Source organism: Coregonus lavaretus (assembly GCF_964263955.1).
Source record: "Coregonus lavaretus genome assembly, chromosome: 2".
Classification (NCBI taxonomy): Eukaryota; Metazoa; Chordata; class Actinopteri; order Salmoniformes; family Salmonidae; genus Coregonus; species Coregonus lavaretus.
In genome coordinates, this window is record NC_139989.1 from 3,075,055 (window position 1) to 3,092,105 (window position 17,051).

Sequence of the window (17,051 nt, forward strand, 5' to 3'; positions counted from 1 at the left end):
ACCAGAGGGATCTGTTCAATGAAGTTAAACATTACAGATAGAAATGTAATGAATAGCGCTGACATGATGTCTATAGGACAGGCAATCATATATGTTCTACACAATACATTTCTATCTGAACATTCTGGAACACCGCACCCTGAACAAGACTAGCCAACTCAACAACCTTCACTGGAGAGCATCTGCTAAATGACTAAAATGTAAATGAGGAAAATTAAAACTTTTAACACTGGTATGAAACCTTACAACAGCTTCTATCAGTGATGTGATTAGTGTGGTCTTCAATTGCTGATAGTAAAATGCAAAGTTAAACAGACACCTGAATCACAATGGAGGATAAATATGTATTCATTTTTTGCATTTCTGTAAAATTACTTTGATCGAATCTAGATGCCCCTTTCCCTTAACTAACCCATACACACCCATTCACTCGGTCATAAATACAGATGAAGGATTATATCAAATAAAATAACCTTGGTGAGTAGCTGCGGAAAAACCAAGACGGTGTGTATTGAAGCTGGAAGACAGTGTAGCATGAATACCGTTTTGACAGTAAAATCATGTTGATATAGAAAATATGAAGTGATCCACAGTCACTATTGACAGTGGGGGGGGGGGGGGGGGTCCCTATTCCCAACTGTCCAGAAGAATAAGAGAGGGAATATCCTACAGACAGTGAGTCACGTGGCTGTGGCTTGCTATATAAAGCAGGCAGACAGGCATCGAGGCATTCAGCTACTGTTCGACTGAACGTTAGAATGGGCAAAACGAGTGACCTAAGCAACTTTGAGTGTGGTATAATTGTCGGTGCCAGGCGTGCCGGTTCCACTATCTCAGAAACGTCCGGCCTCCTGGGCTTTTCATGCACGATTGTGCCTATAGTTTAGAGAATAGTGTGACAAACAAACAACTTCCAGTCAGCGGCAGTCATGTGGGCGAAAACAGCTCGTTGATGAGAGGTCGAAGGAGAATGGCAAGAATCATGCCAGCTAACAGGCGGGCCACAAACTGACATAACGGCATCTCAGGACGCACAACTCATCGATCCTTGTCACGGATGGGCTACTGTAGCAGACGACAACAGCGGGTTCCACTCCTATCAGCTGAAAACAAGAAGAAGCAGCTCCAGTGGGCACGTGATCACCAACACTGGACAATTGAGGAATGGAAAAACATTGCCTGGTCTGACGAATCATGCTGATGGCAGAGTCAGGATTTGGCGTAAGCAGCATGAGTCCATGGACCCCCCCCATCCTTCCTGGTGTCAATGGTACAGGCTGGTGGCGGTGGTGTAATGGTATGGGGAATGTTTTCCTGGCACACTTTAGGTCCCTTGATACCAATTGAGCAACGTTTCCACGCCCTGAAGAATTCCGGCTGTTCTGGAGGCAAAGGGGGGTCCGACCCGGTACTAGATGGGTGTACCTAATAAACGGTCACTTAGAGTATATGGTACATAGTGAGAAACAAATGAATAGACACATTGTTGATGTAAATAGACACACACACACAGTAAGGAGGGCGGGTGGGGTGGCTGGACACTAGGGCTTTGGCAGGCAGTTGTTGTGTTGGGTCAGGGTTCATCTTGTCTCACTGAGACTCCACAGTCTGGTTAAAGTGTCTCTTCCCATCCAGGTACAACATGGACTCTATAGAGACAGGCACACGTAAGACCAATGTTAGACTGTGTGGAATCAATAGACAAACGTTAACTTTAACCTCTTTGTGTGGGCACAAACATTCCAGTAAGGGTACCTCCGTAGCGCTGTGTTACTATGTTAGGGTTAGAGGTTAAAGGTCAGGGGTTAGACGTCATACCTACATAGCTCTATGTTAGGGTTAGAGGTCATACCTCCGTAGCTCTGTGGTACTATGTTGGGGACGTCTTTGTCTGTGACGAAGGTGAAGTGGAAGACGTTAGTGGTGTTGTGCTGCCGGGTCAGGGGGTCAACAACCTCTGTATGAACTCTGACCTGGATGTACTTCCCCTCTGTGTAACACACCTGGAGATAGAGAGAGGGGCGTGTCAGCACTGAAACTGGACCAGATCAAACAACACACCAAGGCATATGCACACACACCTGTGATGAGAGCAGTAATAGGGAGCCAATCTCTACAGGCTTCTGGAAGAGGATATCGTCCACGGCAACCAGGTTAGGCCGACACCCCCTGGAGCAGAGAGAGAGAGAGAGAACACACAGAATGAGGATGCACTGGTACAAATGTATATCTCCTCTAACATAAACACACACAATCTATCAAATCAAAATTGGTTCTGTGAATGTTCAGGGAACGTTATTGGAACAATTTACATTTAAGTCATTTAGCAGACGCTCTTATCCAGAGTGACTTACAGTAGTGAGTGCATACATTTTCATTCATACTGTTCCCCCGTGGGAATCAAACTTGGCGTTGCAAGTGCCATGCTCTACCAACTGAGCCACACAAGACCAATCATGCATGTCGTAAATCACACTATAACTTCATGAGAGTCTTGTGGGAACGCTCCTTGCTTGTTGTTATGGGTGTTTTGAATAACATAACCAACATTAACAGGACATTCCTGTAATATTTTCAAAGAAACAATTTAATTAAATCCAGACATAATTGCTGAGCTGTGTTTATGGTACATTTTTCATGTCACGTCACACCGTAACCGGGAATGTTCTTGGTTTGCTGGGAACACTCACTCACCCGTAGGCGCATGCATTAGCCCAGCCCAGCTCGTAAGCTTTCCGCATCAGAAACCCTCCAAAGATCCTGTTAAAGATATTCCTCTCCTGAAAACACACACATCTTAGTCAGCACAAATTAGAAATGTTTCAGGTTGTGAATCTCGCTCCCTCCCTCTCTCCTCTCTCTAACCTGTGGATGGCAGATCTCCAATCCTTTAACTTTGGCGTCCTCCATCCATACGGAGTTAGGAGGCAGAACTCTGCTACGGAAACTCACTGTCCTACAGGACAACAAACACCATCACTCATAAACAGTTTTTCCTGGATTATATGATGTCATAATTAATTATAATTAATTATTTGTCCTAATTAAAAGAGGTAACATTCGTATTTGGACAGTGAAGCTAAACAATGCATAATATTTTAACAGCTTGTGAGGTAGCTTTTGCTCTTGTAGATTGTCTGTCACTCCCAAACAGAAGACAACTGCATTGGTACCAATTTCTTTAGAAATTTAAATGTCGCTGTATACAGTGAGGGGGGAAAAGTATTTGATCCCCTGCTGATTTTGTACATTTGCCCACTGACAAAGACATGATCAGTCTATATGTTTAATGGTAGGTTTATTTGAACAGTGAGAGACAGAATAACAACAACAAAATCCAGAAAAATGCATGTCAAAACTGTTATAAATTGATTTGCATTTTAATGAGGGAAATAAGTATTTGACCCCTCTGCAAAACATGACTTAGTACTTGGTGGCAAAACCCTTGTTGGCAATCAGAGGTCAGACGTTTCTTGTAGTTGGCCACCAGGTTTGCACACATGTCAGGAGGGATTTTGTCCCACTCCTCTTTGCAGATCTTCTCCAAGTCATTAAGGTTTTGAGGCTGACGTTTGGCAACTCGAACCTGCTCCCTCCACAGATTTTCTATTGGATTAAGGTCTGGAGACTGGCTAGGCTACTATAGGACCTTAATGTACTTCTTCTTGAGCCACTCCTTTGTTGCCTTGGCCGTGTGTTTTGGGTCATTGTCATGCTGGAATACCCATCCACGACCCATTTTCAATGCCCTGGCTGAGGGAAGGAGGTTCTCACCCAAGATTTGATGGTACATGGCCCCGTCCATCGTCCCTTTGATGCGGTGAAGTTGTCCTGTCCCCTTAGCAGAAAAACACCCCCAAAGCATAATGTTTCCACCTCCATGTTTGACGGTGGGGATGGTGTTCTTGGGGTCATAGGCAGCATTCCTCCTCGAGTTGATGCCAAAGAGCTCAATTTTGGTCTCATCTGACCACAACACTTTCACCCAGTTCTCCTCTGAATCATTCAGATGTTCATTGGCAAACTTCAGACGGGCCTGTATATGTGCTTTCTTGAGCAGGGGGACCTTGCGGGCGTTGCAGGATTTCAGTCCTTCACGGCGTAGTGTGTTACCAATTGCTTTCTTGGTGACTATGGTCCCAGCTGCCTTGAGATCATTGACAAGATCCTCCCGTGTAGTTCTGGGCTGATTCCTCACCGTTCTCATGATCATTGCAACTCCACGAGGTGAGATCTTGCATGGAGCCCCAGGCCGAGGGAGATTGACAGTTATTTTGTGTTTCTTCCATTTGCGAATAATCGCACCAACTGTTCTGTCACCTTCTCACCAAGCTGCTTGGCGATGGCCTTGTATCCCATTCCAGCCTTGTGTAGGTCTACAATCTTGTCCCTGACATCCTTGGAGAGCTCTTTGGTCTTGGCCATGGTGGAGAGTTTGGAATCTGATTGATTGATTGCTTCTGTGGACAGGTGTCTTTTTATACAGGTAACAAGCTGAGATTAGGAGCACTCCCTTTAAGAGTGTGCTCCTAATCTCAGCTCGTTACCTGTATAAAAGACACCTGGGAGCCAGAAATCTTTCTGATTGAGAGGGGGTCAAATACTTATTTCCCTCATTAAAATGCAAATCAATTTATAACATTTTCTACATGCGTTCTTCTGGATTTTTTTGTTGTTATTCTGTCTCTCACTGTTCAAATAAACCTACCATTAAAATTATAGACTGATCATTTCTTTGTCAGTGGGCAAACGTACAAAATCAGCAGGGGATCAAATACTTTTTTCCCCTCACTGTATATTAAGGAACACCTAACTGTACAAGACTGACACTACTCCTTTCAACAGCAGCAGCAATTACAAATTCCAAGGGTAAATCATGAGGTTGGAGTAAGATCTTTCAGGTACAAAGACCCAACTGACTGGAATCATTTACATCAGGGCATTAGAGACCTTTTTCAAATGTTGTGTTTTTAACTAATAGAAACATCACAATGTGAAGATATTTATAAATATGTATGTACAGTGGGGGAAAAAAGTCTTTAGTCAGCCACCAATTGTGCAAGTTCTCCCACTTAAAAAGATGAGAGAGGCCTGTAATTTTCATCATAGGTACACATCAACTATGACAGACAAAATGAGGAAAGAAAATCCAGAAAATCACATTGTAGGATTTTTTATGAATTTATTTGCAAATTATGGTGGAAAATAAGTATTTGGTCAATAACAAAAGTTTCTCAATACTTTGTTATATACCCTTTGTTGGCAATAACACAGGTCAAACGTTTTCTGTAAGTCTTCAAGGTTTTCACACACTGTTGCTGGTATTTTGGCCCATTCCTCCATGCAGATCTCCTCTAGAGCAGTGATGTTTTGGGGCTGTCGCTGGGCAACACAGTCTTTCAACTCCCTCCAAAGATTTTCTATGGGGTTGAGATCTGGAGAATGGCTAGGCCACTCCAGGACCTTGAAATGCTTCTTACGAAGCCACTCCTTCGTTGCCCGGGCGGTGTGTTTGGGATCATTGTCATGCTGAAAGACCCAGCCACGTTTCATCTTCAATGCCCTTGCTGATGGAAGGAGGTTTTCACTCAAAATCTCACGATACATGGCCCCATTCATTATTTCCTTTACACGGATCAGTCGTCCTGGTCCCTTTGCAGAAAAACAGCCCCAAAGCATGATGTTTCCACCCCCATGCTTCACAGTAGGTATGGTGTTCTTTGGATGCAACTCAGCATTCTTTGTCCTCCAAACACGACGAGTTGAGTTTTTACCAAAAAGTTATATTTTGGTTTCATCTGACCATATGACATTCTCCCAATCCTCTTCTGGATCATCCAAATGCACTCTAGCAAACTTCAGATGGGCCTGGACATGTACTGGCTTAAGTAGGGGGACACGTCTGGCACTGCAGGATTTGAGTCCCTGGCGGCGTAGTGTGTTACTGATTGTAGGCTTTGTTACTTTGGTCCCAGCTCTCTGCAGGTCATTCACTAGGTCCCCCCGTGTGGTTCTGGGATTTTTGCTCACCGTTCTTGTGATCATTTTGACCCCACGGGGTGAGATCTTGCGTGGAGCCCCAGATCGAGGGAGATTATCAGTGGTCTTGTATGTCTTCCATTTCCTAATAATTGCTCCCACAGTTGATTTCTTCAAACCAAGCTGCTTACCTATTGCAGATTCAGTCTTCCCAGCCTGGTGCAGGTCTACAATTTTGTTACTGGTGTCCTTTGACAGCTCTTTGGTCTTGGCCATAGTGGAGTTTGGAGTGTGACTGTTTGAGGTTGTGGACAGGTGTCTTTTATACTGATAAGTTCAAACAGGTGCCATTAATACAGGTAACGAGTGGAGGACAGAGGAGCCTCTTAAAGAAGAAGTTACAGGTCTGTGAGAGCCAGAAATCTTGCTTGTTTGTAGGTGACCAAATACTTATTTTCCACCATAATTTGCAAATAAATTCATAAAAAATCCTACAATGTGATTTTCTGGAAAAAAAATTCTCAATTTGTCTGTCATAGTTGACGTGTACCTATGATGAAAATTACAGGCCTCTCATCTTTTTAAGTGGGAGAACTTGCACAATTGGTGGCTGACTAAATACTTTTTTCCCCCACTGTATATACACATACATACATACATACATACATACATACACACACATAGCTGTGGAAAAAATTAAGAGACCACTGCAAATTTTTCTTAAATCAGCATCTCTACATGTATGACAGCCATTCCATTCCAGTGTCTGTTGAATTCCAACATAGGCACACCTCATTCTATTGAATTAGGTACTGATTAGGTGATCACATGAACCAAATCTTATTTAACGAGGAAAAGTATAAAAACCACGGCTGTGATCATCACTATCCTCTTGCAATAGGACCAGCTGGATGGCAAAAACAGTGCTAATAGTACCTCAAAAGTAATGTTAATCAAAAAAGAACAATTGACCATACCAAAAGAGTTGAAAAGGAAAGTTTTGAGTGAGGAAAAGAAGGGTTCAATTCTGGCTTTACTGGCAGAGGGATACAGTGAGCGTCAGGTTGCTTCCATCCTTAAAATTTCGAAGACAGCGGTTCATAAGAACAAGGTAAAGCAGCAGACATTGGGGACAACAAAGCTACAGACTGGCAGAGGGCGAAAACGACTCTCTACTGACCAAATAAATGCTCTAAATGACAATATCTTTATTTGGAATTTGGGAGAAATGTCAGTAGTTTATAGAATAAAAAAAAACATTTATTTTTACCCAAACATATACCTATAAATAGTAAAACCAGAGAAACGGATAATTTTGCAGTGGTCTCTTAATTCTTTCCGCAGCTGTCATTTTTTTGGGACACTTGAAAATGAGATGGTGAACCTGTTTTTGCTTTGTCATTATGGGGTATTGTGTGTAGATTGATGAGGGGAAAAAACTATTTAATCCATTTTAGAATAAGGCTGTTATGTAACAAAATGTGGAAAAAGTCAAGGGGTCTGAATACTTTCCGAATGCACTGTATGTGTATATATACAGTTGAAGTCGGAAGTTTACATACACTTAAGTTGGAGTCATTAAAACTCGTTTTTCAACCACTCCACAAATTTCTTGTTAACAAAGTATAGTTTTGGCAAGTCGGTTAGGACATCTAGTTTGCGCATGACACAAGTAATTTTTCCAACAATTGTTTACAGACAGATTATTTAACGTATAATTCACTGTATCACAATTCCAGTGGGTCAGATGTTTACATACACTAAGTTGACTGTGCCTTTAAACAGCTTGGAAAATTCCAGAAAATTATGTCATGACTTTAGAAGCTTCTGATAGGCTAATTGACATCATTTGAGTCAATTGGAGGTGTACCTGTGGATATACTTCAAGGCCTACCTTCAAACTCAGTGCCTCTTTGCTTGACATCATGGGAAAATCAAAAGAAATCAGCCAAAGAATTGTAGACCTCCACAAGTCTGGTTCATCCTTGGGAGCAATTTTCCAAACGCCTGAAGGTACCACGTTCATCTGTACAAACAATAGTATGCAAGTATAAACACCATTGGACCACGCAGCCGTCATACCGCTCAGGAAGGAGACGCGTTCTGTCTCCTAGAGATGAACGTACTTTGGTGCGAAAAGTGCAAATCAATCCCAGAACAACAGCAAATGACCTTGTGAAGATGCTGGAGGAAACAAAAGTACAAAGGTATCTATCCACAGTAAAACGAGTCCTATAATCGCCATAACCTGAAAGGCCGCTCAGCAAGGAAGAAGCCACTGCTCCAAAACCGCCATAAAAAAAGCCAGACTACGGTTTGCAACTGCACATGGGGACAAAGATCATACTTTTTAGAGAAATGTCCTCTGGTCTGATGAAACATAAATAGAACTGTTTGGCCATAATGACCATCGTTATGTTTGGAGGAAAAAGGGGGTAGCTTGCAAGCCGAAGAACACCCTCCCGACCGTGAAGCACGGGGGTGGCAGCATCATGTTGTGGGGGTGCTTTGCTGCAGGAGGGAATGGTGCACTTCACAAAATAGATGGCATCATGAGGAAGGAATATTATGTGGATATATTGAAGCAACATCTCAAGACATCAGTCAGGAAGTTAAAGCTTGGTCGCAAATGGGTCTTCCAAATGGACAATGACCCCAAGCATACTTCCAAAGTTGTGGCAAAATGGCTTAAGGACAACAAAGTCAAGGTTTTGGAGTGGCCATCACAAAGCCCTGACCTCAATCCTATAGAACATTTGTGGGCAGAACTGAAAAGGCGTGTGTGAGCAAGGAGGCCTACAAACCTGACTCAGTTACACCAGCTCTGTCAGGAGGAATGGGCCCAACTTAAACCAACAAATTCACCCAACTTATTGTGGGAAACTTGTGGAAGGCTACCTGAAACTTTTGACCCAAGTTAAACAATTTAAAGGCAATGCTACCAAATACTAATTGAGTGTATGTAAACTTCTGACCCACTGGGAATGTGATGAAACTACTATTATTCTGACATTTCACATTCTTAAAATAAATCTGTGATCCTAACTGACCTAAAACAGGGAATTTTTACTAGGATTAAATGTCAGGAATTGTGAAAAACTGAGTTTAAATGTATTTGGCTAAGGTGTATGTAAACTTCTGACTTCAACTGTATATATATATTTCATTTTTTTGGGACACTCTTGAAAACGAGTGAACTTCTCTCATTTTTCAGGGAAAATCAATGTGACAACAATTTGACGTGACAGGATATGACTCCCAATAAGTCCTTTATGGTCACGTGTGTCCGAAAAAGAATCATTGTGATTTAAAGATACACTATGGAAGTTTAGTTGCTAATTGTTTACGTCAAATTTTTACTGACGCCTGTGTTTGTGTGTGTGTGTGTGTGTCATACTTGGTGTCCAGGGTGTTGAGGAACAGGCTGTGTACGATCTTCCTCTCCTCAGCAGTAGGGGCCACCTTCAGTAGAGACGCTGTGCTCAGCTCTATACGACGCGTCTTATTGACTGGAGGGAGGGAGAAACACAGACACAGTAAAGAATAGAAACAAACACACAGTAATGTGTGTATGTGTATGTATGTATATATATATATATATATACATACACACACTGCTCAAAAAAATTAAGGGAACACTTAAACAACACAATGTAACTCCAAGTCAATCACACTTCTGTGAAATCAAACTGTCCACTTAGGAAGCAACACTGATTGACAATACATTTCACATGCTGTTGTGCAATTGGAATAGACAACAGGTGGAAATTATAGGCAATTAGCAAGACACCCCCAATAAAGGCCTGGTTTTGCAGGTGGTGACCACAGACCACTTCTCAGTTCCTATGCTTCCTGGCTGATGTTTTGGTCACTTTTGAATGCTGCCGGCGCTTTCACTCTAGTGGTAGCATGAGACGGAGTCTACAACCCACACAAGTGGCTCAGGTAGTGCAGCTCATCCAGGATGGCACATCAATGCGAGCTGTGGCAAGAAGGTTTGCTGTGTCTGTCAGCGTAGTGTCCAGAGCATGGAGGCGCTACCAGGAGACAGGCCAGTACATCAGGAGACGTGGAGGAGGCCGTAGGAGGGCAACAACCCAGCAGCAGGACTGCTACCTCCGCCTTTGTGCAAGGAGGAGCAGAAGGAGCACTGCCAGAGCCCTGCAAAATAACCTCCAGCAGGCCACAAATGTGCATGTGTCTGCTCAAACGGTCTGAAACAGACTCCATGAGGGTGGTATGAGGGCCCGACGTCCACAGGTGGGGGTTGTGCTTACAGCCCAACACCGTGCAGGACGTTTGGCATTTGCCAGAGAACACCAAGATTGGCAAATTCGCCACTGGCGCCCTGTGCTCTTCACAGATGAAAGCAGGTTCACACTGAGCATGTGACAGACGTGACAGAGTGGAGACGCCGTGGAGAACGTTCTGCTGCCTGCAACATCCTCCAGCATGACCGGTTTGGCGGTGGGTCAGTCATGGTGTGGGGTGGCATTTCTTTGGGGGGCCGCACAGCCCTCCATGTGCTCGCCAGAGGTAGCCTGACTGCCATTAGGTACCGAGATTAGATCCTCAGACCCCTTGTGAGACCATATGCTGGTGCGGTTGGCCCTGGGTTCCCCCTAATGCAAGACAATGCTAGACCTCATGTGGCTGGAGTGTGTCAGCAGTTCCTGCAAGAGGAAGGCATTGATGCTATGGACTGGCCCGCCCGTTCCCCAGACCTGAATCCAATTGAGCACATCTGGGACATCATGTCTCGCTCCATCCACCAATGCCATGTTGCACCACAGACTGTCCAGGAGTTGGCGGATGCTTTAGTCCAGGTCTGGGAGGAGATCCCTCAGGAGACCATCCGCCACCTCATCAGGAGCATGCCCAGGCGTTGTAGGGAGGTCATACATTACAGACAGGACCTAGGGGTTCTGCCTAACACCCAGACATGGATCCACCTGATGTCCTCCATTACCAACCACCCTCCAACTTTTCATTACATCAGCTACTGTTATTGTCATGTTGTCATTATCTGCTAAGAAAGAGCAAGAAAACTATCATACTGGGCACATAATGTGAGATACACAAATTAGCTAAAAACACTAGCCCTGCAAACACTCAGAACAACTGTGGTCCTCTGTAGCTCAGCTGGTAGAGCACGGCGCTTGTAACGCCAAGGTAGTGGGTTCGATCCCCGGGACCACCCATACACAAAAAATAAATAAAAATGTATGCACGCATGACTGTAAGTCGCTTTGGATAAAAGCGTCTGCTAAATGGCATATTATTATTATTATTATTATTATTATTATTATACAGGCACGTGGAGGCCACACACACTACTGAGCCTCATTTTGACTTGTTTTAAGGACATTACATCATTTACATTTTACATTTTAGTCATTTAGCAGACGCTCTTATCCAGAGCGACTTACAGTTAGTGAGTGCATACATTATTTTTATTTATTTTTTATACTGGCCCCCCGTGGGAATCGAACCCACAACCCTGGCGTTGCAAACACCATGCTCTACCAACTGAGCTACATCCCTGCCGGCCATTCCCTCCCCTACCCTGGACGAGGCTGGGCCAATTGTGCGCCGCCCCATGGGTCTCCCGGTCGCGGCCGGCTACGACAGAGCCTGGATTCGAACCAGGATCTCTAGTGGCACAGCTAGCACAAAGTTGGATCAGCCTGTAGTGTGGTTTTCCACTTAAATTTTGAGGGTGACTCCAAATCCAGACCTCCATGGGTTGATACATTTGATTTCCATTGATAATTTTTGTGTGATTTTGTTGTCAGCACATTCAACTATGTAAAGAAAAAAGTATTTAATAAGATTATTTCATTCATTCAGATTTAGGATTTGTTATTTTAGTGTTCCCTTTATTTTTTTGAGCAGTATATATATATATATATGCATGCATGTAGTGTGTCTTACTCTCTCCCTGCTGAAACAGTTCCTCCTCCTCAGGCCCCTCTGGTTGCAGAGGGTTAACAAATGCTGCCCTGAGAGAGACAGAGAGAGAGACAGAGAGAGACAGACAGACAGACAGTTAGGGATGGATGGATACTATGGATGGATGGATGAATGGTTGGAGTGACGGATGGATGGTTGGAGTGACGGATGGATGTTGTGTACCTCTTGTTCTCAGGGTCTCTGGCCACCATAACAAACGTAGCGTCCAGAACTGGAGTGTAGGCCCCATCATGGTACTATACATACACACAGACATAACGTCACCATTGTGGACATTAGTGTGTGTGTGTGTGTGTGTGTGTGTGTTTGTTTGTGTGTGTGTACCTGAGACATGTGCATCTTGGCTTCGATGGAGGTCTTCCCCACCCAGGTCACGTGACCAGCGAACTTGATGTCACAGTCAGGGTGGATGATGTGTTTCCTCATGTCTGTGACATCACAAACAGGGAAAATAAGCCACAACTACCAGAATGCAACAGCAACAAACTATTAAATGATACTAGGAAAGTGTCCCAGGATTAGACTTGAGAAACACTGGTCTATACAGTACATCCTGTAGTTGTATCAGGACTGTTGGGCGTCATACCTATCTTGTCCACCAGGGCAGTGACGATGGACAGAGGAGATCTCTGAAGTGCCTTGTTATGGGTGTGAGAGTAACAGATCAACACTGAGGAGAGAGTGGGAGAGAAAGAGTGGGAGTAATAACACTAATACCATGTTCCTGTGTGCACTGTGGTTGAGGTGATGATGATGATGTCATACCTGCAAGACTGTCCAGATCCTCCAGGATACGGCCAAACCTGGAATAGAGACACCAGACTGAGAGGGGGGGAAAGGGTGTGTGTGTGTGTGTGTGTGTGGGTGTGTGTGTGTGTGTGTGTGTGTGTGTGTGTGTGTGAGCATGTGTTACCTGACACCTTTGTGATAGTTGAGGTATTTCTCTCTAAGTGTAGGGTCTGTGCCCAGGGGAAGGTGGACCTCTATGTAGCTGTCCTTCATCCTGCGGACAGGAAGCTCATCTTGAGAACCAGCCAGCTGATTGGACAACGACAAACGGTCAGCTAACGCCTGCTGGTGGTCCCTACAGGATGGGAGGGGAGATAGAGAAAGGGAGATACATCAGGAATGAGCTGTGAGTTTAACAAGGTCATAAACATCTCTAACAGTCAACAACACTGGTCTTCCTTGTCGTGGTATCAATATCTCAATACAAAGTAGCTACACTGTTTCTGTTACCTCCAGTTAGTGGACGCTCCCACAATCTCCCTCAGCCGGTTGCGCACTGAAAAACAATCCACACAGTTGATCAGCTCAGTGTATGTGTGTGTTTGTGTGTAATGATACTGAGCTCAGGTTTGAACTATTTTGCAGACAGGGCGTATTTGATGAGAACGCTTTGGTTGAGTGCACTGTTGCGAAAGAGTTTAGGGCAGCGCTACGGTATTTGATATTGCTCAATTTATTTTTAAAGCCTGGAGGGAAGGAGAAATGTGTTATTTGTATAATGTGACAAAATGGCAGCTGTACTTGCCATGATTATTATCTATTTGTGTCAATTGCAAAATGTAATTTTGTTTTGTGTTTTTTGTACATATTACGTCAAGACTTAGCCCGTGTGGGCTGGGCACCAATAGGTATAAATAAATCAAAATACAATGGGAAACATATGATCTCAGACAGAATGACAGCAGCAAGCTCCAGAGAGTAGTGAGGTCTGGATGGGATACACTATATCAGTTCTACTGTTGTTCCAGCTAGCACATGGAACCACTGAGTGGCTCTGCGCTGCAGCTCGAGGGTGTGTGTGCAATGGGGGAAATCAGTAGTGCACTGACAAGGTAATACAGTGTAATTTGAGATTTGCCCATTGGTTTGTGGCCCACCTGACTGGCGTCGCTGTCTTGTCATAATGTTGAGATGATATGAACCGATATGAAACAAGACACTTGAAAGAGGGAGAGAGAGAGGTGCACCCCTAAAATCACCAAGACAGAAGCCAGCTCAAGACATCCTGATGGTCCATCTCTGAGGAACATACAGTACTATAGATACGGTACATAATGTACGTTTGTATAGAGAACATTAAAGGTCTGTCTACTAAAATATACTACAGGAGGGTTGCAGCATCTGTAAGAAGAGCTAGCCACTGCCACAGGCCAGGGATGCATTCACAGTTCAGTCAGTAGAAAATGGAAGAGGGAAACAAGCCCATACACCAGGCGAGCTCTAAACAGACCACAGAAGGCTGCTGGATATCACAAGAGATAGTGACAGGGTGCTGATATCACAAGAGAGTGACACGGTGCTGGATATCACAAGAGAGAGTGACAGGGTGCTGGATATCACAAGAGAGAGTGACAGGGTGCTGGATATCACAAGAGAGTGTGACAGGGTGCTGGATATCACAAGAAAGTGTGACAGGGTGCTGGATATCACAAGAGAGTGTGACAGGGTGCTGGATATCACAAGAGAGTGTGACAGGGTGCTGGATATCACAAGAGAGTGTGACAGGGTGCTGGATATCACAAGAGAGAGTGACAGGGTGCTGGATATCACAAGAGAGAGTGACAGGGTGCTGGATATCACAAGAGAGAGTGACAGGGTGCTGGATGTCACAAGAGAGAGTGACAGGGTGCTGGATATCACAAGAGAGAGTGACAGTTGCTGGATCTGTGGTCCTCTGTAGCTCAGCTGGTAGAGCACGGCGCTTGTAACGCCAAGGTAGTGGGATCGATCCCCGGGACCACCCATACACAAAAATGTATGCACGCATGACTGTAAGTCGCTTTGGATAAAAGCGTCTGCTAAATGGCATATTAATTTTTTTCAATTTATATCACAAGAGAGAGTGACAGGGTGCTGGATATCACAAGAGAGAGTGACAGGGTGCTGGATATCACAAGAGAGAGTGACAGGGTGCTGGATATCACAAGAGAGTGTGACAGGGTGCTGGATATCACAAGAGAGAGTGACAGGGTGCTGGATATCACAAGAGAGAGTGACAGGGTGCTGGATATCACAAGAGAGAGTGACAGGGTGCTGGATATCACAAGAGAGAGTGACAGGGTGCTGGATATCACAAGAGAGAGTGACAGGGTGCTGGATCTGTGGTCCTCTGTAGCTCAGCTGGTAGAGCACGGCGCTTGTAACGCCAAGGTAGTGGGATCGATCCCCGGGACCACCCATACACAAAAATGTATGCACGCATGACTGTAAGTCGCTTTGGATAAAAGCGTCTGCTAAATGGCATATTAATTTTTTTCAATGTATATCACAAGAGAGAGTGACAGGGTGCTGGATATCACAAGAGAGAGTGACAGGGTGCTGGATATCACAAGAGAGAGTGACAGGGTTCTGGATATCACAAGAGAGTGTGACAGGGTGCTGGATATCACAAGAGAGAGTGACAGGGTGCTGGATATCACAAGAGAGTGTGACAGGGTGCTGGATATCACAAGAGAGAGTGACAGGGTGCTGGATATCACAAGAGTGAGTGACAGGGTGCTGGATATCACAAGAGTGAGTGACAGGGTGCTGGATATCACAAGAGTGAGTGACAGGGTGCTGGATATCACAAGAGTGAGTGACAGGGTGCTGGATATCACAAGAGAGTGACAGGGTGCTGGATATCACAAGAGAGTGACAGGGTGCTGATATCACAAGAGTGAGTGACAGGGTGCTGGATATCACGAGAGAGCGTGACAGGGTGTGTGAGAGTTTGTGCAAGACAGTGTGTTTGAGAGACAGTTAGCTAAGCTACATGCAGGCAGGATTACATTTAATTAAAACTGAATTAAGGAAGTGTTTTATACAGTTAGGATTCAGGTTTGTTTACCAACACACCATTTGACACTAGCAAGTGAGCATTTCCTGTGGAGACAAAACAAGACAGGGGTCAGAGGAGGAGACTGGATGGAGACTCAATGTGTTCTCTAGTATTGCCATCATACCTCACAAGTAGTACACATTAGGTTCATAACAGTGAGTGAGTCAGTTAATCAATCAACCAATATATCAAAAACATAATTAGTCAGTCAGTAACGTGGGTATGGCCTTACCCTCAGACATGTCCGGGGCCTTCCCCTGCAGAGACACAGGCCGCCTGGAGAACGCCCTGGTTGTCAGGGACGCCACTGACCTTAGCAAACGGATCCTGTGGAACACTGAAATGTCAACACAACAAGCCCACAACATTTTAACTCCAATTACAATAAGTCCATCCCGTAAACCTATTATAGACGTGTATGGGAATCCCAGATGTCTGTCAAGTCCCTGGCACGTAGCCCACTGATACTGCTAGTTATAGCTGCCCAAGGGGATATCAGGTCAGTCAGAGGGTGCATCTCAATACTTTGGGTGTCGCTGTCAACAAACAGAATTTTAGTGACGTTAGGTTACAGTCGTAGCTAGTACCTAGACAGACTTAGCGCTGAACAGTCTATCTGTATATTGCTAGGTATTTAGCCAGAGAGGGTGGAATGAAGCCTCTAATGTATTTATGACAGTAGAACAGACACGCCTTCTGTAAAAAGCGCGTGAACTTTCTCACCCAACTCTAGGATGAAAAGGGGCCTCCATTCGAACCTTTCCTCTCAGCAATGTCCTTCAATGTATCTAGCGATACTTTTGGGTTAGGACTTGGATGAAATAGAACCACCAAGGTAGCGAACGTTACCTACCTAGCTAATAAGCCAGGCTAACTAGCTAAATGTTCTGTCAAATCGACTGTTTGGCTCTTATTAATCTAAAACAAGAAAATGGTAACGTTACATTTTAAAACACGGAAAGCAAAACCCAAAGATGTGCCTGACATACTTCAACTGATAAAGGTAGGCCGCAAACTAAAATCACTGCTTGGTTAGCTAGAAACTAACGTTGGTCAATAGCCTTAGCTAGCTAGCTAGTTACTACACAAAATACAATAGCTAGCTTTTTTGTAAAAAAAAAACTCTTCTCCACTCCATACCTAGGCAACAGCATTTCTGTATATATCGTTGATTTGCTATTTAAAGACGCTTGAGAAGTTAGCTAATTTTAACTTTGAAAAGGGGGACAGATTAAGCTAATCTTGCCAAGAGTGACTCCGGGACAAGTGT

General features: G+C 44.2%; 1 protein-coding gene across 1 annotated transcript; it reads right to left on the reverse strand.

Annotated features, from left to right (window-relative positions):
• Nucleotides 1-324: 324 nt before the first annotated feature.
• Nucleotides 325-17,051, reverse strand: LOC311103476 (acyl-coenzyme A thioesterase 9, mitochondrial-like). The gene is made up of 16 exons (XM_084145042.1): nucleotides 16,922-17,051; nucleotides 16,014-16,108; nucleotides 15,799-15,825; nucleotides 13,192-13,237; nucleotides 12,866-13,036; nucleotides 12,718-12,755; nucleotides 12,539-12,622; nucleotides 12,277-12,380; nucleotides 12,115-12,188; nucleotides 11,914-11,981; nucleotides 9,377-9,488; nucleotides 2,866-2,956; nucleotides 2,695-2,780; nucleotides 2,082-2,169; nucleotides 1,853-2,003; nucleotides 325-1,649 (listed from the first exon to the last, which is right to left on the reverse strand). Exons 1-16 carry the CDS (start codon nucleotides 16,933-16,935, stop codon nucleotides 1,591-1,593), a joined length of 1,308 nt encoding a protein of 435 aa, XP_084001168.1. The 5' UTR covers nucleotides 16,936-17,051; the 3' UTR covers nucleotides 325-1,590.

Excerpts from the sequence above, each read along its gene's own strand:
- LOC311103476 (XM_084145042.1), bottom strand. Across the intron at positions 11,982-12,114 it reads AGAGACCCTGAGAACAAGAG|GGCAGCATTTGTTAACCCTC; the intron begins GTACACAACATC and ends TGTCTCTCTCAG. Across the intron at positions 9,489-11,913 it reads ACTGTTTCAGCAGGGAGAGA|TCAATAAGACGCGTCGTATA; the intron begins GTAAGACACACT and ends CCCTCCCTCCAG.